Source organism: Melanerpes formicivorus, unplaced genomic scaffold (assembly GCF_026170545.1).
Source record: "Melanerpes formicivorus ecotype bairdi unplaced genomic scaffold, bMelFor1.0.p_v2 SCAF_14, whole genome shotgun sequence".
Taxonomy (NCBI): domain Eukaryota; kingdom Metazoa; phylum Chordata; class Aves; order Piciformes; family Picidae; genus Melanerpes; species Melanerpes formicivorus.
Genome location: NW_027142366.1, coordinates 7,322,008 through 7,346,687, shown reverse-complemented (window position 1 = coordinate 7,346,687; position 24,680 = coordinate 7,322,008). Strand labels below are relative to the sequence as shown.

The 24,680-nt window shown below is 41.9% G+C and overlaps 1 protein-coding gene across 1 annotated transcript in view; it reads right to left on the bottom strand.

The window, feature by feature from the left end:
* Positions 1–10,995, bottom strand: part of BAIAP2L1 (BAR/IMD domain containing adaptor protein 2 like 1) — a 41,084-nt gene extending 30,089 nt beyond the window's left edge. Inside the window, exons 1-2 of the mRNA XM_068146751.1 lie at positions 10,807–10,995; positions 1,287–1,362 (exon numbers count right to left, since the gene is read on the bottom strand). Of these exons, the coding sequence (XP_068002852.1) occupies positions 1,287–1,362; positions 10,807–10,857 (127 nt within the window). The 5' untranslated portion in view covers positions 10,858–10,995. The remainder of the gene's footprint in view (positions 1–1,286; positions 1,363–10,806) is intronic.
* Positions 10,996–24,680: the final 13,685 nt, after the last annotated feature.

Here is a 24,680-nt window from a genome sequence, read left to right as displayed (position 1 = left end):
CTTTTATCCTCAAAATGTATAAAACCAGATTATAAACCTATCAAGTTCTTGTAAGCTTGATGTTCTTTGTCAGCCTGCTTTAGCTTGTTCGCAAAGCTGTACAGTATTTGTTTAGCAACAGAGTATTTACTGCTTGCTACAGATCTATTTATAGCACTTGGAACTAAGGGAGAAAAAGATTAACAATTTATGAGAGTCCAAAGATGACATTAATGTCGTTTCCCAACAGTTGTTGCAACATTGTAAATATTTATCCATTTGAAATTAAGCATTCATGCTAGATATGCTTTATCAGTCAGTCTTAGACAAACTTGCTAGAAAACAATACCTATCAGCCTTTCCAGTGTTGGGCACTGTTGTATTGTGAATTACTGATGACAAATTGAACTAGAAGACGCACAATGCAACTTATCAATAGCAATGTAAGTTACAAGCAGAACCTTCAGAAACTGGCACAAGAATCTTTAAGCCAAATATGGAAATGCTTATTAAAACTTCTAGTACTACCTATAATCCCTAAGGTTAGGTAAGCACCATTTTAATCCATTGGCTTAGGCATTACTGCAAATAAGTCAACATTTCCCTGTTTTCATCTCCAGCAGCCTTTAGTTTTATCTTCTTTTTGAGCCTGGCCTAAAATTTGCATGAAGAGAGATTTCAATGTCTATTTGGCTATGCACTGCTTCTGCAGGATCACATTTCTCAGAGTACTAGATTACATCTAGGGGAAAGACATGCCACAGGCTTGAATAAGGCAAAATTAAGAGATTTTACATTGCTTTCATATGGTATCAAGCAGCTCAACAGGTTTGCATAGGTGAAATGGAGCAAGCTCTAACAGGTCCTACAATGTAAGCTTTGGGAAACCCATGCTTAGATAGATGGCTTCAATAAAGTCAATAATGAAAATGACCACATTATAAAAAGTTTGGGAGACTGGGTACTTGAGATCCAAACCTGGAGTCTGATTTGGCCTCCATTAAAGAAATACCATCAGGTTGAGTATGGACAAGGAAAAAACCCAAACAAAACCAAAACAAATTATCCACTCCTGCACCTTTTATTCAGGTTGTTCAGTTCACAGGGTTACTTAGATACTGGTGTCTACAGGTGAGCTGGAACAGAACTGAGAACGTGAAATAGCTTTTGTAGGTATTTCCAGAGAGAAAAAGCCAAAGACAGTATCTAGTCATAACTATTGGTGTTTTTCCTTCTATTTAACCTTCACACTCAATATACATTTAAATTAAGTATTGTTTCTAAAGTTATCACCTAAGAAGACTTACCATTAACAGCTTTTTCATAATTCTTCCCCAGATTTATTAAGTTCCTCAGCCCTGGATTGAACTGTTCCATAACATTCTAGTGAACAGAAAACAAAGTCTGTGTTAGAACCAAGGCAATTCAACAGTATATGGAAGTATCTCTCTGAGGGTCACTTAGGTCTAGTTTCATGCTTTCTGTGTACAGCATCCACCTGAAGAGCCTGTGGACGGATGAAAAATAGAAGACTTGGGAGGAAGAGGAGAGCAAAGGATTAAAGGGAGAAGAAACGGAGCATTTAAGATCAAACAGAAAAAAAAAGGTAGGAAGAAAAAGAAATCTGGCTGCTTGTAACACAAAAAGATGTCAAGCATGTGATCAAAGTTTGCACAGATCCTTCTTTTAAGGTAGGTGATGGTGAAGTAAGAATCAGGGAAAAACCTTTATCCACTAATTGTTTTATAAAGTCAGGCAATAACAAGAACTTCCCAACAACAGTTCAAAGATTTGAATTCTACCTCCACCTCCAACCACTGCTCAGGGAAAAATAAAAGAAAAAGGGGAAAAAAAACCAAAAAGAATTCTGGGAAAAAGGAAAATAGCAAAGAAATTCACCAGATATCTGACTGGGGCAAGACTAGGCACTTTATTAATATTTTCTAAGATAATGGCAACATTCAGGGAAGTTAGTTGGGGTGTTGTTGTGGGGTTGTTGTTGGGGTTTGTTTGGTTTGGTTTTTGATAATGCTGCATTTCATTGTGCAAAGCTGTAGTGCTTTCAGAAATTGAAAATGACCTTATTGAAATAGGAGAAAAAAAAACCCTCACAAAATCCCCTGCAGCTGCTTTGGCCATTAAATACAATTATTGGCTGAAACAGCCAGAATCTGAAACCCAGCAGCTCCAAGCATGAGTACTCTCATACCTACGGAATACTATAAATTCAGTGAAGTGGTTGAAATTGTGACTGGCAGTTTCATGGTGCAAGAAAACAGCCACACCACTGCCTTTGCAAAAAGCAGAAAACAAGCTACAAAGTATGAAGCCAAATTTGAATTTTCCCAAAGTTGGGGGGGATGAAGAGAGGAAAAGCAGCTGTTGCCCACTCCAAAACCAAATGTCACCCACAATGCTTGAGTTGTCCCTACTCATAGGAAAGCTTGTTTCCCTCTTTCTGGTCAAAGACAGTAACTCTCCCCTAACCACCATATAATTAATTTTATCTTATTATGAGCACTGAAAAAAGAAATCAAAGCTGATGTGATGCTAGAAATGCAATAGTTACTCACTCCACAGAATCATGCCCTTTAGAATGTCTCAAATACATGTGATGGAACTAGTAGCATTCCAGAATGTGGGATGTTGCAATTAGCTTTTAAAAAATGATGAGTTTGAAAGAGCCCTCTGAGCTTCTTAATTTCTTCAGGTGGAATCACTACCTAAAGACACAGCAAGGTTTAACAGACCCCGCTCTGTATGTATGTAACTAACCACCTCTGAACAAGCGTTCTAGAACTTGCTGTATATGCCCAGTCATTTAATAACCAGGCAGCCAATTATTCTAATCCTTCCTTTCTTCTTTTATATACAAAATAACACCAGCTGCTAAGCCTCAGGAATGATTTGCTAAGGCATATTTTCTTTTTCCTTTAAAAATCCATTTAATACAAGCCCTCTGTGTCCACATGGGAGACTTTAAAAGTTTTTTGGCAGATTCTAGACCTTCTTTTCCCAGACTCTGCCTAGCACAACCTTATCTGTGGCATTACAATGTAAAATTTTATTGTCACAAAAGGAAGATCAACCTGAGGACAGCATTCTGTTCTTCTTGCTGTTTTTATTACACATCTCACATCTTTCTAGATACTATTCACAAAGCAGAACTTTCAAGTTTGAGGAATTCATAACAGAGGCTTTCTATTTACAAAAAATACAAGGCACGAGACAAGGGAAATAGTCTCAAGCTTTTGCCTGTTATAATACTAACAGAATGCAAATATAAATATTTAGTACATACATGGACCCAGAAAGAACAGGCAGCCTATCACATCTGCCTTGTTTTCAGGCAAGGTCACTGAGACAGAACTTGATGATTAGTTTTCCACTACAATGCCATGCCTGGACTCCAGTCAACTGCAAGGGAAGAGTAACTCCAGATTTTGCCAGAAATACTTTATCACTCATGTTAAGTAAAATGATAGATATTAAAGAAAGATACCAAACTACTAGGCTCTGCTGCTGGTAGACTATATATGACACCAGAAGCAGACAGAACAATACCTAGCCCCATTACCTTTATTTGTATAAATCAAATGCAGCTGGGACTGCTTTCCGGTCTATACCATTAAACTCTTACCCACCCAAACATGATCACTGCAAGCAAACTACTCATTGTCCCCAGGCCCTTGATTTGTGTTAACTCACAAACCACATCCAGAAATCATTTGGGAAAGTATTTCAGGTTGGGCCAACGATGCCAGGGGCTATTCTAACAACTTAACTGTATGGATTTTCAAGCTCTAGTGTCTGGGAACATCCCTCCTCAGCTCTTTAATTTACTACTGTAAATGTTGCTCCTCTGCCTCTGCTGCCCTTCCCGTAGCTGAGGCAGAGTGACTGTGAGGCTTTTGTTCCATGGGGTAAGTTGTCTGCTCCTATTGCAACTTTTTGCCATTTCTTCCCAGCAGTGGTGTGAACATGAAGTCTGTTGGCATAAATAGAGTCAGTGAATCACAAGGGAAAAAAAAAGAAAGAGAAAAAGTAGTGAATTAAGGTATTGTGTTAGGAGATCTGTGCTCCAAGGATATAGGGCAGAAGAAAGGTGTACATGATGTAGAAACTCTGTATCTGTGGCAAGTAAGAATGCCAATGCCACCTTGAATTGCCACCCCACACTGAAAATAATTTGCTTGAAAAACAGCTCCTGCTTACCCTGCTCCTTGCAAACAAGAACACAGAGTAAAACCCTTAATGCCACCTATCCAAAAATTCTAACAGTAACATGGCAATTACCAGTCTGAAAACACTGACTTTTGGAATAACTGCCTTAAGGATTTGGGGGTTAAGATTGCAGTTTGACATCACATTTCCAACAGAAAACAGTGACTGCATCTGTCATTAGATGTTTTCACCTATGTGTGAAGTGACCAAAACCCAGCAAAAGTGCTCTTAACAGCTTCCCTCTCTGAAGTCAGACCCTTTTATTTTCACTAGCTGACTTGATACATAGAGGGTACTCCTGCAGAGCAGATGCTGACCACACTGTGGAAACAACAGGTCCCCAAAATACAGAGAACTCTAAGGCATTGCTCCAGTACATCACATCTGCTCAACGCGTATGTAAAACTGCTGGGAAAGCTGAAGAAACAATTTATAGCTCAGTGCCTTCAGGAGCTGGAAGGCATACAACTAATGGATCTTTTCTCCATCAGACCAAGCAGTCTCTGGACATTTTTCAGTCTTTGCACCGCCACAGTGGTTGATTGTTAGCAGAAGCGTCTGCACCCGTCTCCAGGCGTGAACGCCCCAGAAGCGGCAGAAACCTTCGCAATGGAAATTCCCCTTTGGAATTTGCTTGGTTTAACACAGGGTACGGTTAGCTGATCCTCACAGCACTGTGCAAGGCTCACCTACCTTCCCACTTGTATTTGGCAAAGACTTAGCTATAGTCCTCTCCCCCACCCCTCCACTGGGTCTCCAAGATGATCAGATGAAATAATTCTTAGATTCTTTTCCACTCTCCAATATGTATTTCTGCCTTTCTACTGAAGAGTAGATTCTCAAAGCAAACAAAAACCTGGCTGTGCTTCCAGTGCTCCTTTTACACAGTTAACCACTGTTACTGTCTTTGAAGTACTGTCCAGGAAGAAATGTCTAGAGCACTTTTTCAAAAAGGGAAGCTATCACTGGCAACTCCCTCTTCAGGGCCAGCTCTAAATGCGATATTGGCAAGCCATTGCAGATCAGTTAAAACGATTGTGCTATTTTGTTCAGCTTCAAAAGTGATAGGGGAAATCAGAAACCAATTTGTATAGCTCATTTTTGTTATGATGTCTTATTTATAGCTTCTCTTATTTGCACTAAAAAAAACCCCAAACACCAAAAAACAAACACCAAAGAAACCCTCAACCCAAACCCCAAAGCAAACTTGTGAAAATGAGTGAGGCTGAGAATTGCAAGCCATATGTTAAAGGCAGATCTCAAAAAAGCACCGACAGAGGAACAAAGAATTTCTGATCAAGAGAAACACTAATTTAAAATTGCCAAAAGTCTCACAAAATATCACAAGCTTCTTATCTGCCACGCTGCACAAAGACTAGGGGACAGAACTTTTGTCTTCATCCAAACAGACATCACAAATTAAGGGGGGAAAAAAAAACAACCAAACCCCACAAACTAGGAGACAGTGTGCTTCACAACACATCACTGTACAGTGAGGCACTCAACTCAGCCTCCTAATTGTCAATCTAGTGTCCTACATTCTAGTAACACACTACCTCTCATGAACACAACAGTTAACTAGAAGAGAAGAGGACGCACATGATCAGATCCTAGAGCTTTCTATTATTTAGGATGAATGGAAATAAAGGGAAACACACTTTCCAAACGGGCACTTGGAAACATCTTCTTATGCAGAGAATTTGAGAGTTGGCAAAAGTGACCTTCCAAGAAAAAGCATAAGAGAAACGTATTCTGGTCATTTAAATCATTAAATTCTCATTAAAATCTGGCATAAGAGTTGCTCTGTGCCTTTCACCACATGAAACAGATGTAAGCTAACCAGCCTGGCGGCAAGGAGCTGACTGAAGAGGAACAAGCCTTGCACTTCCACTTGTTGCATCGAGGTATTTTATCTTCTGCAGTTCCCGATAGTCACATAAACAAGGCTAATCTTCAAAACAAATGACAGCCATTGTAAAAGTGCCTTCCTGTAAATGCTCAGCTTTGCTTTTCACTTAAAGACACACCTCACAGAACAATGGCTCAGCAGGTATGAATACAACTAAACAATGCATAGACTCCCTGTAGGTTTAGGTTTACATCCTGCAGACATTTTTGCAAGAGTGGGCAACAACGTATAAGCTCGTATGACCATGGCTATAGCTATTCAGACCAAACTTTTGTACAGCTACTAATAATTTAGTTTAAATCCATTCCTCAATTCATAACCCAGTAAAATTCAGGTTTTGGAAGAAGTCTTTAGTGTTCTTACACAGATGCAGATCTGAGAACCCCCTGGAGAAGATTCTAAAAGCCATATATGAAGTAAATGATACTGTGCCCTACGTTAAATGCAATAGTGCACAAAATACTTCAAGCAATCTCCTCCTTTAGCTTTTGAAATCTACACAACAGTTTCCTGAAGGGTGTGATTAAGCCCTCAATGAATCTCATACTAAGCTATCTCAGCTGTAACTTAGTTCAATATTGTTTTACAACAGGTTCAACAAAAAAAACCCCCAAACAATCAGGATGCCAATGTTTATTCAAAAAGACTAATTTTTATGACTAATTATTAGTCAGCTTGATGGAGTGTTCCTTGTTGAAGGGCAACATTAATACGTCATCCATCAGTGTGTTTCAAATACAAACTTTGTCAGGTTATGAACACATGACTCAGGGTAGACTTGAAGCAGGCATAACTCCAAGTAAATTATCTCTAAAGACATAATTGACACTGAGATAGAACTGGATTTTATACTCAAACTTCCTAAGACTCCACTTCCCCCGGTTTAGATTTATGTCTTAACCAAGCAGCAGCTTGACTTCTGCATGTCCTAGGACTGAAGAGGTGAATTTTCATTTTGGAAAATAAGTCTGGTGGTTTAATTTAATTACCAATGTTTGACAGAGTACAGAATTAACCAGGTTGGAAAAGACCTTCGAGATCATCGCGTCCAACCTATCACCCAACACCATCCAATCAGCTAAACCATGGCACTAAGTGCCTCATCCAGCCTCTTTTTAAACCCTTCAAGTGATGGTGTCTCCACCACCTCCCTGGGCAGCCCATTTTAAAATAATCATGGAATTTAGGGCTTTAAACTGAATTTATCAGATACACTTCCATGACAAAACAAGACAGCCTGCTACAACTCCAGGTGCCCCTGTAGAGAACACATGCCCCTCAGGAGAACGCCACTGGACAAACAAAGGGTGTGTTTTGTTTGTTTGCTTGTTAAATTACACTCAGGTTGATAATGAACATTTCTGGGGAGTATTTACTTGACTAGAGAGGAATACTCCTTTATAATGCATAGTTTCCAACCCCAATGAATTACAGCTATCATGCAATGATCAAGAGCTCCGGAAACCTCAAACCACAGGAGCAATACACGAAACTGCATGCCCAGCCCTTAGACCATACAACAGTGACAGGTCTGTAACTCAGTACTTTCCTGTTTTGTCCCCTTTCCCCTGCACTGCATGTATCATAGCTGGATGCCAAACAGCTTTCCCCCATATACAACTGACAGAATGAAACTCTATGAGCCACGGTGACACACCACCACCTAGCACAACTTTCCTGGGGTTTACTGGCTGACAGCCTGCCTGCAAGGGGGTCACTCAGTGCCCTCTCACAGCATGCCACATCACTCCAGTGACTTACAAGGGCAGGGCTCTGTCATACCAGTGAACCTCTCGGCAGCTCCTTGGCAAAGGGTGGCTGTGGCTGTCTTTAGTCATAGGCTCCCACACCCTTGGGGTTCATTTTGCACGTGCCATTCCTATCATGCATTAATGTGATTCTTCAGGTGTTACATAAAGAGTAAATGTCAGCCTCGATTTTTTTGTGTGCACACATGCACGTATTTGAGGATTATGTTGTTTATTTAGTCAGGTTAGCTATAAAAAGTTGAGGTATTCACTTTCTGCTGCTGTTGCCAACAAAAAGGATGAATAAGGTAAAAATACAAGGGTAACCACAAGATGACTTCTGTAAGTGTATGTTGAAGCTTAGTGTAACACAGGTTATTATGTATTTAATAAATCCAGTGGATTGGTATTGTAAGAAACGACAACAAAACCCAAAACAAAATGCAAACAAAAAAAAAAAACCAACCCCAAAGCAAACAAAAACAATCCCCAAAACCAAAACAGATTTCAAGGCATTAAATTAAATTTTCTACTATTTTTCCAGGTCACCTAAAAGTTGATCATTTGTGCTAAGCTGAAAGCCTGTGTTTGGTCCTGCAGCACACAGATGCCATAACTACATGACACCAAACTGTTTTCCCCAGATCAAGCCTTTCTTCTTGGAAGAAGAAAACCAAACACTACTCTTATTTTCTCAATACCAGCATGGTGCTTTTAAGCATGGCACACAGCAAGAGTAGAAGCTGCATGAGCACAGCTAAACAAAGGAGAGGATGCTCATCGTGCAGACTGAAGTCTGGCACAGAGATGTTCATTTGTTTTAGATGAGGGAGCTGTGATTACAGTCACAGCAAATACTGAATACACAAGCCAGTGCTCTCTGCCCTTAAGAAATAAAGAACTATTTTCAAGATTTTAACTTTGATACAGAAATAAGCCCTTTAAAGTAGGCCCAGAATCTATTCTCTACCTGAAGCAGCCTTTATACCTTATCTGGATAAAGTTTCAATTTTTAATGAGGGCAGGGCAGGAGGGTTTCCAGGCCTGTGAGTACCAGCTATGTGATGCAACAAACCAGCCTTCTCAAAGTACTCACAGAGAAGACATTTTATTGCACTGTCAACATTAACCTGGCATGAATGTCTTCCTGCTGTTTTTTTCACTCATAAACATCCCTTTGAATTAGTTGAAAAAAAAACCCCAAACACCCCAACAACACAACAAAAGGGTAACCTTTCCTTGTAAATAAGTACTGAGTAACAGGGAAGGTTTTCTTTATTTGGAGGTCTATCCTTCCTTTAAAGCCTAATTTGTATTATATCCACTAAAATAAATTATTTTCTTCCCTGTTCTCTGTAAAAATGTTACATCCACATTCTGGAAGTCAATAAACAGGGTAGGACATTCCTTTGTCGTCACAGCCCTGAACAGTCAGCTTCCCAGGCTTCTCTTCTGAGAAAAAAAAGAGTTTGTGTTTGCTTATGGCCTCACCATGAAAGTAACTGATATCGAAAAGCATCAGACTGTTTAAGATGACCTGTACTGATTGTAGAGGACAAAACCTATAGCCACATCATCTCACATTTTTTTTCCCCAGTAGTTTTGCATGATTTTGATATTGAAGTTCGAAGAGAGTAAGCAGCATATATACATGACACCAACATAACTGGATTCCTTGAAGAAGTAAAGTTGACTTTAAGTGTGATGGAGAACAAAAAAACTAACAGGAAAAATACTCCAGTAAATGATTTCAGGGACTTAAGTGACTACAACATCTTCAGAAATATGAAAATATTTGAGGGTAAACCACTAAGATTTATCAAATAGTAAAATAGAACAAACAGTTCGCCCCCCAGCTTTCCTTTGGGTTCAAACCTCCAAACACATTGCAGCTATGTTCATCAGCATAACGATTAAATACATTTGCAAATGTAAGTGCTTTCTCCAGTACAACACACTGTACAGAGTGAAGATTGTGGTTCCAACAGTGCCACTGCTACTCAACCAAAAGTATGATTCTTAAGGAAGTTTGGCCCAATCAGAAGGGCTGTGTTTTGAAAGGGTTGAGTTGACAAAGATAGAAGGTTAGAAAGTGTTTAGTGCCTATATTCAATATATTTTTCATTCTACAAATAATGAGCCATTTTGCATTACTTAAAAGTCTACTGACATAAACTGAACTTCCCTCCCCAGTCGATATTTTGAGGCAATGCCAGAGTGCACCGCCATAAATCTGATTATCAGCTCAGGATGCAGGCAAGCAACTGAGCTCTGCGTTGAGACATTTTTAGGCTCTATCCCGTATGAAGAAACGGTTCAAGCAGAGAACCACAAGCAGCAAGATCTCCAAACCACCTTATCATCAAAACACAGGGAGAAAATTAGGGCTCGCTGGCGGGATGAGCCTACCAGAGAGGGAGAAACCCGCCTTAAAGCCTCCCCTGTCCCGGCGCCGTCACTCCCTACTGTAAAGTGGCCCAAGCCCTGCGGTCGGGCCCGCGGCCGTGCTCGCCCCGGGGGCCACGGCGAAGGAGAGAGCGCAGCCGGAGCCCCCGCAAACCGCCTCCGCCGTACCGCGCAGAGCGGGCAGGGCAGCCGAGCCGCCGCGCCGCTCCACCCCAGCCGTTCCACGTTATTTACAAGCGAGCACCGAGCAGCCTGTGACACACAGCGACAGACGAAATCACTCACAAGGGAAGAAAAGATGGAAAAGGGAAAAAAAAAAAAAAAAGAAGAAGAAGAAGAAAAAAGGTAAAAAAGTTTGTTCCCTTTCTCCGTGAAGAGCCGAGCATGCTCTGAGTCCTCCCGCCGGCCCATCCTGTAGAGAAGCGGCCCACAGCCCCCACTTCGGCCACCTCCGGTGCCTGCCAGCGGGGGCAAAGGTAGCCACCGTCTCTGCAGGCGCGGCGGCGGCAGCGGGCATCCCCCTCCCCGGCCCAAACTCACTTTGTAAGTGCTCTCCGTCAGCTTGTTCACCTCCTCGGGGTCCCGAGACATGGTGCCGGCGGGGAAGGGGCCAAGTGGGAAGAACTTCGTACTCCGGAGAGCACCTCGGCCGCAGCCAAGCGAAGCCACACCGCAGCGCTCAGCTTCTCCCTCGGCCGCTAAGAAACTGTCAAAAACTTGTGGAACCAGCCGGGCAGCGCCGCCGGGGCGGGGCCTGCGGGGCCGCGGCTGCCTGACGCGGCAGGACTGGCTCGGCGGGCGGGGTGGCGGGGAGCGTCTCACCTCACCCGAGCCGGGAGGGCGGTCGGACGGTCAGCGCCTCCTCTACCTGAGTGGCCACCGCCTGCTTCGCCCGGGGAACCTCCTCTTTCCTCCCTCTCCGAGAGCCCCTGCTGGGCCTCTCCTCCGTAGCTTGGGGGTCTGGTTATTGCGGCTTCCCGGAGTCCAGTGCCGAAACATAACCCGAGCCATGTGAAGGACGTCTTTTCAGGAGACTGCTGTAGGTGCCCAACACAGTCGGAGGTAAACTTCCTCCCAGCAATTAAGCGAGGGTCAGACTTAATTCCTGTAGCCCTAGAGGTACTGGGATGGTCCCTTTTGTCCCTTTCGCAGTAGCCCCACAAGAGGCAGAGGCGTGGGGATTTTCTCAGGGCCTCTGCAGACAGGAACGAGAATGTGATTTTCCTCAATCCTGGTCCAGTGTGCCACTGAGCGTTGGGCTACAAGCTGAGGTTTTCTGCCTCTCCTAAACATACACCAATAAAACAGCGTTCCCAGCCGTCTTTCCTGTGTGAAGTGATTCAAGAAGCCTCCGTGGGGGGTGTGGCATGTGAGCTGTAAATGTTTGTGGACTATAAATTGTCCAGAGATGGTGAGATTAATGTAAAGTATGTTAGTTGGAATATCTTTCTGATAATGTAATACCAATCCTATCTTGAAGGACTTTATGGGAATTTGATAGCCGTGAGTATTTAAGGCTCTCATGCTGTGTTAGGTCTCGTGTACGGGAGGCGTAATCAACATCCTTACACATCAGACATCCTCTCGGTCACTATCTCTCGTTTTTCCCCCACTTTATTGTAGCAATGAGATCATACAGGTGTGCAACAAAAACTGGACTTGGAACAGAATCCTAGATCCTGGACTCTGGTGTGGGAGGAGGTTGTTATCAGGTTTCAAGAGCTGTAAAAATTCAAACATGTTGAGGTGTTTGTACCTTTAGAACGACAGTTCACATTCTGTTGCAACAGGAGACACGGCGTTATCTTGAATATGGTTAAAATGTTGGGCAGAGGGGGAGTTTTATGAGTCTCAATTCTCTTCAGTAAAGTCGTTCCAGACTGCTGGCATTCATGGCATTAATTGCTTTCCTGTAATAATCCAATTTGTAATATTATCCAGTAGGTATAGTGAACTATTTTGTGCTGAAGTCTGCAATTTATGTTCCCACTAAGCAGCGTTTGTCCATACAGGCTTCTCAAACATGATATGGCTGCTTGTTTGTCTGAAGTCTTTGAAGGGTTTTTTTCAACTCCAGAAACAGCCTGTGCCTGGGTACTACTGTTTTTGAGTTGCCATATGCTAGTGTGTGAAAATGGTGTTCCTCCCCAACTGGCTGGTATCCAAATTTGAGGGAGCAGCCCCCCAAATGAAGATGTAGAAGAGGACTTTTCCTTGCTTGACTCTTTCTAAAGGAACTGGGAGTATATGCAGGGAGAGTATTATTCCCATTAGGGGCAAAGCATTTGTCTTGCTTCCTCTGAACGCTGTGAAACTCTGGGAGCTCACCTGGGATTCAATGTGTTGTTTCCTGTTGGCATGCTAAATTCAGCCATAGTGAATGGCCATGTAAGTATTAATGAAATATGCATATCAGAAAGAAGCTCCGTGGATAATTAATGCAGGCAGAATGACTTAAAAATATTATGAGACTTGGCATCTTGTGGGGATGCTCAACATTTCAAAACAGGCATTTCTGAAGGTCTTTCTACATTGTAAGCAGATGTAAATATTTTAAAGGTCTGTTGCACTTATTATTCTCTTGTGTTCTTCTTGACTTTGGTATTAGTTTCTGCAGTCTCCATGTATATACAATTTTTAGCTCCTGCATAATCTTTTCCAAGTGTGTGGTGCTGCAGGCTATTAAAAAAACACACCACAATTAATGTTTAATTTTGAAGTAGGGGGGGAAAGAAAAAAAGTTCAAGAAAAAGTGTTTATTAAAGAATACCTAAGTGGGAAATTAAGGTAGCAAGGAAGAATCTGGATGAGGATTGCTTTTCTTATTTCATCTATGTACAGATTAAGATTAAAATGACCATAAACAGCTGAGAAAAGTAACACAAGAAAAAAAATGTTAGTGGGTGGAAAATAGCAGGACTGAGCTGTCTTGTAAAGTTAAAAGAGTCAGCAGTGTTTTGTTCAAGTTTCTGACATCTTTAGAAGTAGTAATTTACAGACATGAGATTAGATAGTGCATTTATTGAGGGGAAAAAAGCAGCAGCCTGCTCCATTGTTGAAAACAGATGCTAGTATGTAAGTAGTGTGAAAATATATCTTTATATTTCCCATTTGTCACCCTAGATTTGTTTGGGTTTTGCAGGTCTTGGGAATCTCACAACTGTGTACAGTATTTGAAGGCATTTTCTGTATTTTCCTTCTGTTGTGTGGTGTTATAAATATTTGATGTATCAGTGACAATAATTTGTGTTATTACTCTCTTCTGGTTTAGTGCTGTGTTCTCCTGAGTGACTGACAAACTTGAAACTTGACAGGCAAATCCAGTTTTTAACTTACAAAGTATCCAGACCTTTGCTATGGATCATAGAGGTTCAGATTCACTCAGAAGGAGATTCTGCTTGAGCTTGTAATGCACATGCAAACATTTTGTCCTCTTAATAGGGCTTTTTTTCGATCCTATGTTAAGATTAATGTTCCTGTGTTAAGATTGATGTTGCATTACTGACTTGGCTGGAATTAATCCCAATGTGTGCAAACAGGATGGATTTAGAGCAGTTGAATGAGATTTTTGCAAGTTGCTTAAGGATTCTCTTACACTTAACCATGTGTGTTGTAGTCCTCCAGTAACACACCAAAATATTTTGTCTGATCAGGACAGAACATTTAATAGCTTGCAAAACTGAAACCTGAATGAACACATCTCAATGCTCTTTTGCCTCTAAGCATTTAGAGTAAGCATACTACTATGAGATACATTATGTTTATTTAGAAGGTTCTGGTTTATTATATTCATCAATAACACTGAATTTTGAGTTTAGCAGTCTTTGACTACCCAGGGTTGTGCATTTTGAAATGGTTTCTGAAAGGCTCTAAAGAATATTTGCCAACTGTGTTCTGGGAAGGAGTTCAGAGCAGTGTACCTGTCATTGCTAATCACATATGCTCTCTGAATTGACTCTGAAACTAAAATTAATCTGATGACTTGGTTGATGCTTACTTTTAATTTACATTGTATCGTTGGCCAGAAAGGATGAAGAAGGAAATATTTTTACTTTGGTAGTGAACCCATCCTGTGGTATAATTTGTGTCTCTAGACAATCAATCAATCAATCAATCAATAACTGCATCTCAAAAATAATTCAGGTTAGGGGGAACTTGGCAGGTTAGTGGCTTACCTGGTCCACTTTTCTCATCAGAGTAGGGCTCATTTCAGTGTTAGATTGCTCAGGCCTTTGTCCAGTTGAATGTCAAAAATCTCCAGGAAGCAAAAGTTGAGGAGCAGAGCTGAAACCCTTCTGTTTGAAATAACCTGTATCTCAGGAATAAAATCCTCTACACTGTTAGAGAGAAAATATTTGGTACATTTTATGTGTGGCTACCCCCTGAGGTAAGTTACCTGTCCAACTGAGTTGCCTGTCCTTAACAGACATTCTGCATGTTGCAAGTACACCTTTTATATTGGACTGTAATTGTTGCCTGTTGAGGAAACAAAACTCCTCTCCTTCCTCAGTGCCTGTCATTCAGACTCACAGTATACTTTCCTGATGGCAAACAGAAATACTTGTTATTATGCATAATCTTCAACAAAGCCCCTTGATACTGGCAGTTTAAAGGAGATAACTTGGGGTTCAGCATCTCCTGATCTAGTCCTTGCAATGGTTAAGGTCTTTTGGCCTTTGACAGGTACATAGCTGACCGGAACAGCCAGCCACAGGGACTGGCCTGGAGCTGAAGCCATCTCAATCTGAACCTGGTTTCCTGCATGTGTTTCTGTGAAGTGCATTCCCTGGGCCCAAATCCAGGAGTTGATTCCATGTTGGCCAAAGGTGGAATTCCATCTATTTGCCAGGAAACCTGCTGTCAGTGGACTAAGGTGGAAAAAGTGCTTCTATTTGTTCCTTAGAGAAGGCCAATTGTCCTTTGTAGCTTTGGAACTTGAGGAGCAACAATAGAAGTTTTCCCATGCATTGTCTGCTGTATAGAATTGAAAATGCAAGGAGGAAATGGTATTGCTGCTAGACATTTTGAAAGAGTACCTGCTCAGAAATACTCCTTTGAGTAAATATATGTGTTTCCTTGAAACAGGCTGTATTTTGATGTGTGGTTGTTTGCTGTAAGTGCCTATTTGCATGTTAGGGGCATATGCAAATGTGACACAGAAACAATTTAAGCATGCTGTAATGACCCATTAATGTCAGCTCATCATTAGATCTTTAACATGTGTTTTAAGTAGCTTAATATGACTGTAACTAATTACATAAATTGTGGCAGAGCAGCAATTGCATATGCATGATATAGCCAGCTGTGGCCTGTTTCATTCCCTGTGGTCATTAGCAGGCGTTTAGCTCGATTAAGGAAAAATAAACATGTACACAGCGCATTATTTAGTAATATCAAACAACATTCAGGGTCAGGGACAAATTTTTCTGAGCAAGAAATTAAAGTGATTCTACCAGATCGTTGTTCTGATTTATATATATCTATCTTTTGTCCTCTGTTGACACTTGCAAGGAATTTTTTCAAGCATTTTAATCCCTTTTAAGATGACACTGTGAAAGCATGCTAAAGCTCACACCAAGTGCCAATCAAAGTATATAAAACTTTTGAGAGCTTGCGGAACCTTTTGGTCTGAACCAGCTCTGGTTAGTTAAGTGGATTTACTCTGTTTTTAAACTGATGTAAACAAGCACAAAATCGTTTTGTTCCCTGCTGTTCGTTGTCCTGAGCTGGTTTCAAAACTAATGAGCTGTAAGTCAGACCCCTGGGTCAGTTCAGTGAGACACTGCTCTCTGATCAATGAAGACACTTAACCAAATGCCTAATTTAAGCACACAGTTAATACGCTGTGCTGTGGGGGGTGGGCAGGTAATCAAGGACGTGCAAAATGCTTTTTATGAACTTTTCTTGCTCCAGGCTAAAACCGGGATGGTGGTTTTGTCTTGGGGATGAATGCTTTGGATGCCTGCATTTTGTGTATCCTTTTTTTTTTTCTTTCACGTTGCAAATTATTTCGGCAGTATTACAAGATGAATTATAATCTGGTTTCTTCATTTTTGAGACTGTGAAGAGTGTATGGCGTGGACTTGAAGGTCTCTTCCAACCTTGGTGATTCTGTATAGAAAAATCCATTTTTAAAGAGTGTGTTTTGGAGCTTGCCTAGGATTTAGACAAAATGTAGTGTTCAGGAGGACCGTTCAACGGGCTGTACTGTTAGTAATGCTAATATTTTTCTGCTGCTAAATGAAATATTTAACTCGAAGCTGTTATACCCACACATGTGATTGCTCGTTTCTTGCTGGAAGTAGATAGTCTTACGGAACTTCTAGCGCTGTGTCCACTAGATGGCAAGCAAGCTACGCAGGGTGGAACAAACCCAAACTTGCGACATCTTTGCGCTCAAGGCTTTCTCAAACTGCTTTAAAATGCAACATGATAGATATTAGTGGTAAGCAACTGGAACAGCCTTTATATTGCTCGTACACAGCCTTGAAATGTTTTCTTTTTCTCAAGAGTGTAAGTGCTTTTAGGATGTTCATGTTATTAAAACCTAAATATGCCTTGGGAGCTCTATCTTTATTTTGAAAGTCAGTACTAGGAGCATGCCAACATCCTGGTGAAATTCTTGTTATAGACTTCTAATCCGTTTAGGTTCCAGGGTTTTATGGGGTGACTCATGCCAAAAACACAGTATTTTAAATAACTGCATATTTGTTATTCTCCCTTTTGTAAATTGTCAACCAGGGATTAACTAACAACAGGTGCACTCTGTTCCAAATGGATACACTGGGTTTGCCTAAGGCTGGGTGTAGAATACTGCAGCGAAACACTGCGTTTGCACATTGCTGCTCATAGCAGCATCAGCAGATTGTGTCTTAGAACCAGAGCAAGGATGATCAGTGTTTTTGTTATGGGGTAGAACATAAAGAGCTCATCTGGAACGTGATGTTATTGTGGGCTGTGAACTAAACATGCACCAGGTGGGAAGTAGGTCAAACATCTGATGCTGTCCTTATCCTTTCCTTGTCCCAGCTAGAAAAACGCAGAACAAGCACAAAATGCTGGTGATTTGATTGCACTTCAATCATGGTACAAATCCTAGAACTACATTTCCATGTTGAAAAGAAACTTGGTGCTCATTGCTCCCTCTCTGCTCTGCAGCCTTACTCTAATGGAATTACTAGAAAATGTTCAGGTGGGGTTGTGTTAATAATAGACAATTCAAAGAATATACCCTTACACTCTGCCTGTGACTTAGCATTTAGCTGTGAGCAGTTTTTAGAGGCTGTACTGATACCAAAACAGTGATCTATTTTCATTTTGTGGTGATAAAAATATGATGGTTCCAAACCCCTACATAGATATTTTAGGATTGAACCATACTGAAGTTTCTTTATGTGGACTCCTTATGAGTCTGTCTTCTCCTTTTATGTTCAGTTGCTGTTCCAGGAAGCTGCTGAAGTAGAACATAGCACTGCTGTCCCTGCCCACTCCTTTTTTTCTAGACGCCCACTGGGTAGTGGCAGTACTAGCAATGCTTTCTAGAAACTGCATGAGTAGTGATGGTTGATGCTCAACAATGCAACTCTTGGGAGCAGTCTGCAGCCTGTGATGGACATGGACATTTATAATCAAGCCTATCACAAGTGTGTGTGCAGCCTGATGATGAAGGGGTTGGTCTCTTCTCCCAGGCAACCAGCACCAGAACAAGAGGACGCAGTCTCAAGCTGCACCAGGGGAAGTTTAGGCTCAAGGTGAGGAGAAAGTTCTTCACTGAGAGAGTCATTAGTCATTGGAATGGGCTGCCAGGGGAGGTGGTGGAGTCACCATCCCTGGAGGTGTTCAAGAGGAGATTGGACGTGGCACTTGGTGCCATGGTCTGGTCATGAGGTCTGTGGTGACAGGTTGGACTTGATGATCCTTGAGGTCTCTTCCAACCTTGGCGATACTGTGATACTGATGGTGTGCACTGAGTGTGTCTCCAGAGCTGACTCCAAAGCAGGTGCTGACAGCTACTGTCTCCACTTGAGGTCATGCATCTGGCTTGCAAATTGCCTGAGAAGGGAGATATTTGGAGGTAGTGGGAGAAGATGATAATTAGATTAGACTGGAGGTTTTGATGGAGAGGCTGATTAATCTGGTTATCTGAGAGGTAGTAGCTCCAGGCTGAAGCTACCTCACTTCCAGTCACATTGTGGTTGGGAAAATAGCGTGTTTAAGGAAGTTAGGGTGGTGATGGATGACTTTTCAGCTCCTGATTAAGTATCTTCATTGAAGTCAGTACAGTTCCTACATATTTACTGAAAGAGTTTGGCTTGATGTTCAGCTTTCTCATTTGAAAATAAAAAATGTGGGCTAATCCTAGCCTCAAGGCAAAGGAGTGTGGGATGGCTCAAATCCACCTGGCTTTTGGTGGGTTTGCTCTGGAGCATACTGACCACATCCATGCTGGCCAACACTTGGTTTGGGTCCCTGCTGGATTCCATCCATGGTGTTGTACACCCTTAACTATTACTTTTTGTGTGTGTGTCTTTCAGTTCAAAGCATCTGAATTAATCTGGGGGCTGTGTTGTAGCTTGCCTGAGTAGCATTTGCATGGAATGCACCATGCTTTGTGCCCTGGAGCTTAGCACATGGGGTGTGAGAGTTTGAGGGTGGATTGAGCTCTGTGGAGCTTCATTACAGCAGTGTGCTGAGTGGAGGCAGGTAAATCCAGTGTGGTTGTGTGTGTTTGGCATTTAAGGTGGCTCCTTGTAATGAGTTTTTACCAAGTTGCAGCTCGAATTTCCTTTTAAAGGGAAGTTAGCAGCAAAAGAAATCCTGTATGTAAAGTGATGTATGAGGTAGATGGTCAGAGGACTGGAGAGTGAACTAAGGAGATTGTCATCCTCACCTGACCCATGAGGAAAAGAAAGTGGTTGACTTCTGATGATTGCAGAGTGGACCACTGACTTTCAGTGGGGTTCTAAGGCATAAGTCTTCCATAACATTAAGCTTGTGAGTTCTTAGAGTTCTAGGTAACTTACTAGGTAAGAATTGTTTGTATGGTACTACAATATAGATATTGCAGGTGCTCAGAGGTTTTGGCTTCTGAAGAGGAAGCATTTCACTATTTCTTCTGTCCTTTTCACACAAGGACTGTCGTTTCAGTTTCAGGGATTCCTGGGGATCTTTTAGAGCTGTCTCTGTCCTGAAACCAGAGAACCTTGTGACAGGATGCAGAAGATAAATGGAGTTGCTTCTATGCTGCTTACTACTGCAGCAACTTCCTGGGTTTCTAAGTGGATGATGTGTTAAATTTTGAAAGCCTGTACAATATTGCTTCTCCAGGCACAGAAAGAAGGCTTGTAGTAGGTGTTCTTTCGACCAGTCCTGTCTATGAGGTTCGTGATGTAGGACAAAGGTTTGGTTGAACCAGACTCTTAAGTGTAGGACAAACTTTTGGCAGAACCAGAATCAACAGGAGTTTTCAGTTTATTTCAGTGAAGTCCAGCTTCCATTTTTATTCCCTTGATTTGTGTTAAATTTCAAGTAACGTGAATTTTTAAGAGTGAAAATGTTTCCTCAGAAACTCTTACTCAGATAGTATTTGTGAAGCATCATTTAACACACTTCCCTTCTCCTCTGACTCCTAAAATATCAGGAGCTAGCTGTTGAACATGCCACATTTTTATTGCCTGCTCTTCATCAATCAGTTGTGCTGTGTATGGAGACAGAATTCCTCTGCAAAGCCATTTTTCATTAGTATTAAGGAATACACATACTTTGCAGCTAAAACCTTATATAAAGTTTAATCTCTCTGCCCACGTGGTTGCTATTGTAATACTGCTTAGCAACTCTATCAAAAGAACAACAGCGGCGACAAAAAAACTCACTCAGACCCCCTCTTTACAGCAGAGAGAAGAGCCTAGACTGTAAAATTCAGGTATCAGTTTGGATCTGAGATTTACAGAAGGATTTTCATGGATCTGACGTTGGCTTTGTACTTTTAGGTGTGAAAAATTGTCAGTGGGTTGGTTCTGCTTTTGGGTATTCTGTTTCTAGCACTTACAGACCAAGACACGAGAATGAAACAAAAGTATTACCATACATAGCAAGGAATTAAAAAAAGACAATTAGGATTGTTCCTTTTTCTGGAATAGCCAGAGTAGATGTAAGCTTTTATTGGCAGCTCATTCCAGATCAGTATGCTAAGTCCCCTTCCTCCCCCAGTTGACAGAACAGATGGTTATCTCCTACAATTTCTGAATTCTTCAAAACCCATGCTGTGAGAAGCTGGGGATAGGTCTTCTTTTTTATCTTCCCAAGAAGTCCATTTTAATTCTCAGCTTCATGGCTAATGGCTCAGGAAACACTTGACATGTTAACCTGGTTTGGTGATTTTCCTGGAAGTCTCTGAAGGGTGAGGCAGTGTGCACAATTAACACTGCTGCTGAGAATAGCCATACAATTACTACTTCTTCAGCACTGCAGGGGAAATGTACAGGGGGGAGGATCTGCAACCTCTTTCCCCCAAAGTCTGTTATATAAGCCTGTAGCCTTTCAGCAGCAGAACTGTGTTGCTGTGAGAGCTGTGAAGAGTGTGACCAGTTTAGGCCATGTCTGTATCTTGTGAATGCCCCCTTGGGCAAAAAAAAAAGAAAAGGAATATTGCAAATTATAAAGGTAAGGTAAGAGCTGTAAAAGTGCACCAATGGTAACACTACAAGGACTACTAAAGGGAGAGCTGAAATCTGGGTTTCTTATTAGAACCTTTATTAGAATAGAATAAACCTTTATTAGAATAAACCAAACCAGGTTGGAAGAGACCTTCAAGATCATCGTGTCCAACCCATCAATCAATCCAACCCATCCAAACAGTGAACTGGCTGGCTCTGTGCAGGTAATGGAATAATGCTTCTAAAAAGAATAGAATCATAGAATCAATATGGTTGGAAAGAACCTCAAAGATCATCAAGTCCAACCTGTCATCCAAGACCTCATGACTACTAAACCATGGCATCAAGTGCCATGTCCAGTCCCCTCTTGAACACCTCCAGGGATGGTGACTCTACCACCTTCCTGGGCAGCACATTCCAATGGCCATCAACTCTCTCTGTGAAGAACTTTCTCCTCACCTTGAGCCTAAACTTCCCCTGGTGCAGCTTGGGACTGTGTCCTCTTGTTCTGGTGCTGATTGCCTGAGAGGAGAGACCAACCCTCTCCTGGCTACAACCACCCTTCAGGTAGTTGTAGAGAGCAATAAGGTCTCCCCTGAGCCTCCTTTTCTCATAGTATCAGTCAGAATTGGAAGGGACCACAAGGATCATCTAGTTCCAGCCCCCCGCCATGGGCAGGGACACCCCACACTAGATCAGGCTGGCCAGAGCCTCATGCAGCCTGGTCTCAAACACCTCCAGGGACGGGGCCCCAACCACCTCCCTGGACAACCCATTCCAGGGCTTCACCACTCTCATGGTGAAGAACCTCCTCCTCACATCCAGCCTGAATCTCCCTGCCTCCAGCTTCATTCCATTCCCCCTAGTCCTATCACCACCTGATATCCTGAGAAGTCCCTCCCCAGCTTTCCTGTAGGCCCCCTTCAGATACTGGAAGGCCACAATTAGGTCACCTTGGAATCTTCTCTTCTCCAGACTGAACAGCCCCAACTCCTTCAGTCTGTTCTCCAGGCTAAACAATCCCAGCTCCCTCAGCCTCTCCTCGTAGGGCATCCTTGGCAGTCAGGGCCAGAATCTGTACCCACAGAAAACAGAGAAGTGAAAGATAGGCAGCATTGTAGCAAGTAGACAAAGAGATCTTGAACACCTTCATTAATAGCAACTGTGAAACTAATTACTGGAATAAATGCAGGCAAGGAGGAGAAAAATAAAGGATAGTTAATTTCTTTTGATTTTCTTTCATTGTGGGGAAGTTTCCAAGAGTTGAAGCTAGCTCCCTAGTATGGTATCGAGAATGACGTCAAACGGCCAAGTCAAATGGGCTGCGTAATTGGGAATTAAAAACCTGGCGTTGCTTACATTGATGGATAACTTTTTAAGAGAAATGAACATTTTGTTATGGTGACTCACCAGCTAGCTGCTGGATATTTTCCCCCAAATATTCAGAAATATTCAACTTGCTAAGTGCAGCCAACAGTTTGTGCTGTTTGGGTAATGTTAATGGGTTAATGTAGGAATGCTGAATATTTTTGGTAGTTTCTAGACACTGTGGGCCAAGAATCACATCTCTTCTTCAGCAGCACAACGTGGTTGAAATGGAGACAAAGTAGCCTGGAGAGGAGGAGACTCAGGGGTGACCTTAATGCTCTCTACAACTACCTGAAGGGAGGTTGTAGACAGGTGGATGTTGGTCTCTTCTCCCAGGCAACCAGTACCAGAACAAGAGGACACAGTCTCAGGCTGTGCCAGGGGAGGTTTAGGCTGGATGTTAGGAAGAAGTTCTATATAGAGAGAGTGATTGCCCATTGGAATGGGCTGTCTGTGGAGGTGGTGGAGTCACCATCATTGGAGGTGTTCAGGAGGAGACTTGATGGGGTGCTTGGTGCCATGGTTTAGTTGTTTAGGTGGCTTGGATTGGTTGATGGGTTGGACGTGATGATCTTGAAGGTCTCTTCCAACCTGGTCTATGCTATGCTATGCTGTGCTATGCTATGCTATTCAGTCAGGAATTCCCCTTCTCTCCACAACAGATGACTACCATAGCAGCTTAATGTAGACTTTTCTCTGGTGTCCATTCTGTTGAAAATCGTGAGAAAAAAGAAGTGTTGGAAATGTGTTTCTGCTTCTGAACTGATCTCAGCTATCAGCACGGTCCACCAGGAAAGTGGGCAGCAGCATACGAATTAGGGCTGTAGCTTGAGTTGTGTTTGATGCTGGTCTGACTCACAGTGGGATCTAGATTTTACCACAGCTGCTGTGGAGTTTGAGGTCTGAAGATGGAGCTCCCTGGCAGCCACCCAGCCTGTAGTATTAGATGCAGCTGGGATCAGGTACCTTTTTCTTTGCCAATTTTGAGTCAGTTTGTTATTCTATTCCTTTAATTTTCAATTTCTCCTCCCCAACCTATAGTTACAATTTACCAATAGAATAAAAAGGAAATAGTGTATGAAATAAATCACACACAAACTAATAGAACTCTTGTTCCCCCTTTTTAGAGCTCTAACATTATGTTCTCTTTCTCCTTGCCTTTCCTGCTCCTTTTGTACCTCTTTTCCACCTCAGTTTCTCTCTGCACTCATTGATTACAGAGGTAATGTTTCCCTTATCAAATTCAGAACTGTAAAAATAGGCTGCAGTGCAGAAAGTGTTTTAGAGTGGGGCTGGGTTAGCTGAGTTGGGTGAGGTTATGTGTGGGAGAGTAATGGCACATTAATTTATTTGTCTGCAGGGAATGGTTGGTGATGTTTCTTGTGGATGCCCTTTCACACATTCTCACCTGTTTTTGGAGATCATAGTGGCTGTGTAGAATTATAATGTAAGTAGCTCAAATTTATTAGAACATTGTTATTACTAAGCAAGAGGGCTAAGCAGATACCTGTAACATAGATAGATAGCTCTCTCTTTTTTGATGAAAGAGTGAAAATTTGAGTTACATTTTTATTGCAGCAGTTAGAGCTCCAGCATGATTCGTGAACCTGCTGTATGTACAGCCATGTGAAATAAGCTGGGAGCAACATCCTTCCTGCTACTTCCTCCTGCTTTTATTGATTTAAGTGAGGCTCTTGGGTATCTGATCCTATCCTGACGCCTGAAGAGCTATTCCTAAAGCTCCCCATGCATCAGCATATTATACCACTTGTTCTCTAGAGGAAATAATTAAGTGAATTACTAACGCGTAAAATGCTCCAGTTGAAATGCTTAACTATTCCATTTGATGCAGTTATATATAGCTTAATGTAATCTAATAAGTGCAGTACCCTCTTAGTCAGAATGCCTTGTGTGGTATCCTCTTAGTCAGAATGCTTTGGCTTTCATCTTCATTAAATGGAATACCAATTAACAGTTGAGTCCAGTTTTGTCAAACTTACTGTGCTGTGATATTTGCAAACAAGGTGAAAAAGGACTAGTGTGGAAGTGAAAAGTCCTCATCAGAGGTCAGTGCAGTAGTGTTAGTACTGTATACAAATGCAGACTTTTGGACTGCAGTTATAAATACTCTGCTGTCACGCAGGGTTTCTAAAATGAGACAGGAGCTTAATCTGTTGACTGAGTTGTAGCAGAAGTTTCTCCAGTGGAAGGCAAGTTAGTTCAGCTGAAGTACAGTTATTGCAAAGAAAGTGAGAATAATAGCCAGATACAGGCAGTGATGAAGCAGGTAGCAGAATTCAGTCTTTTGTTGAAGGAGCTAGCACAAAAATGCAATTCCAGAAGAGAAGAGCTGCCTGTATTGTTCAGCACCTAGTGGATATGCATGAAGGT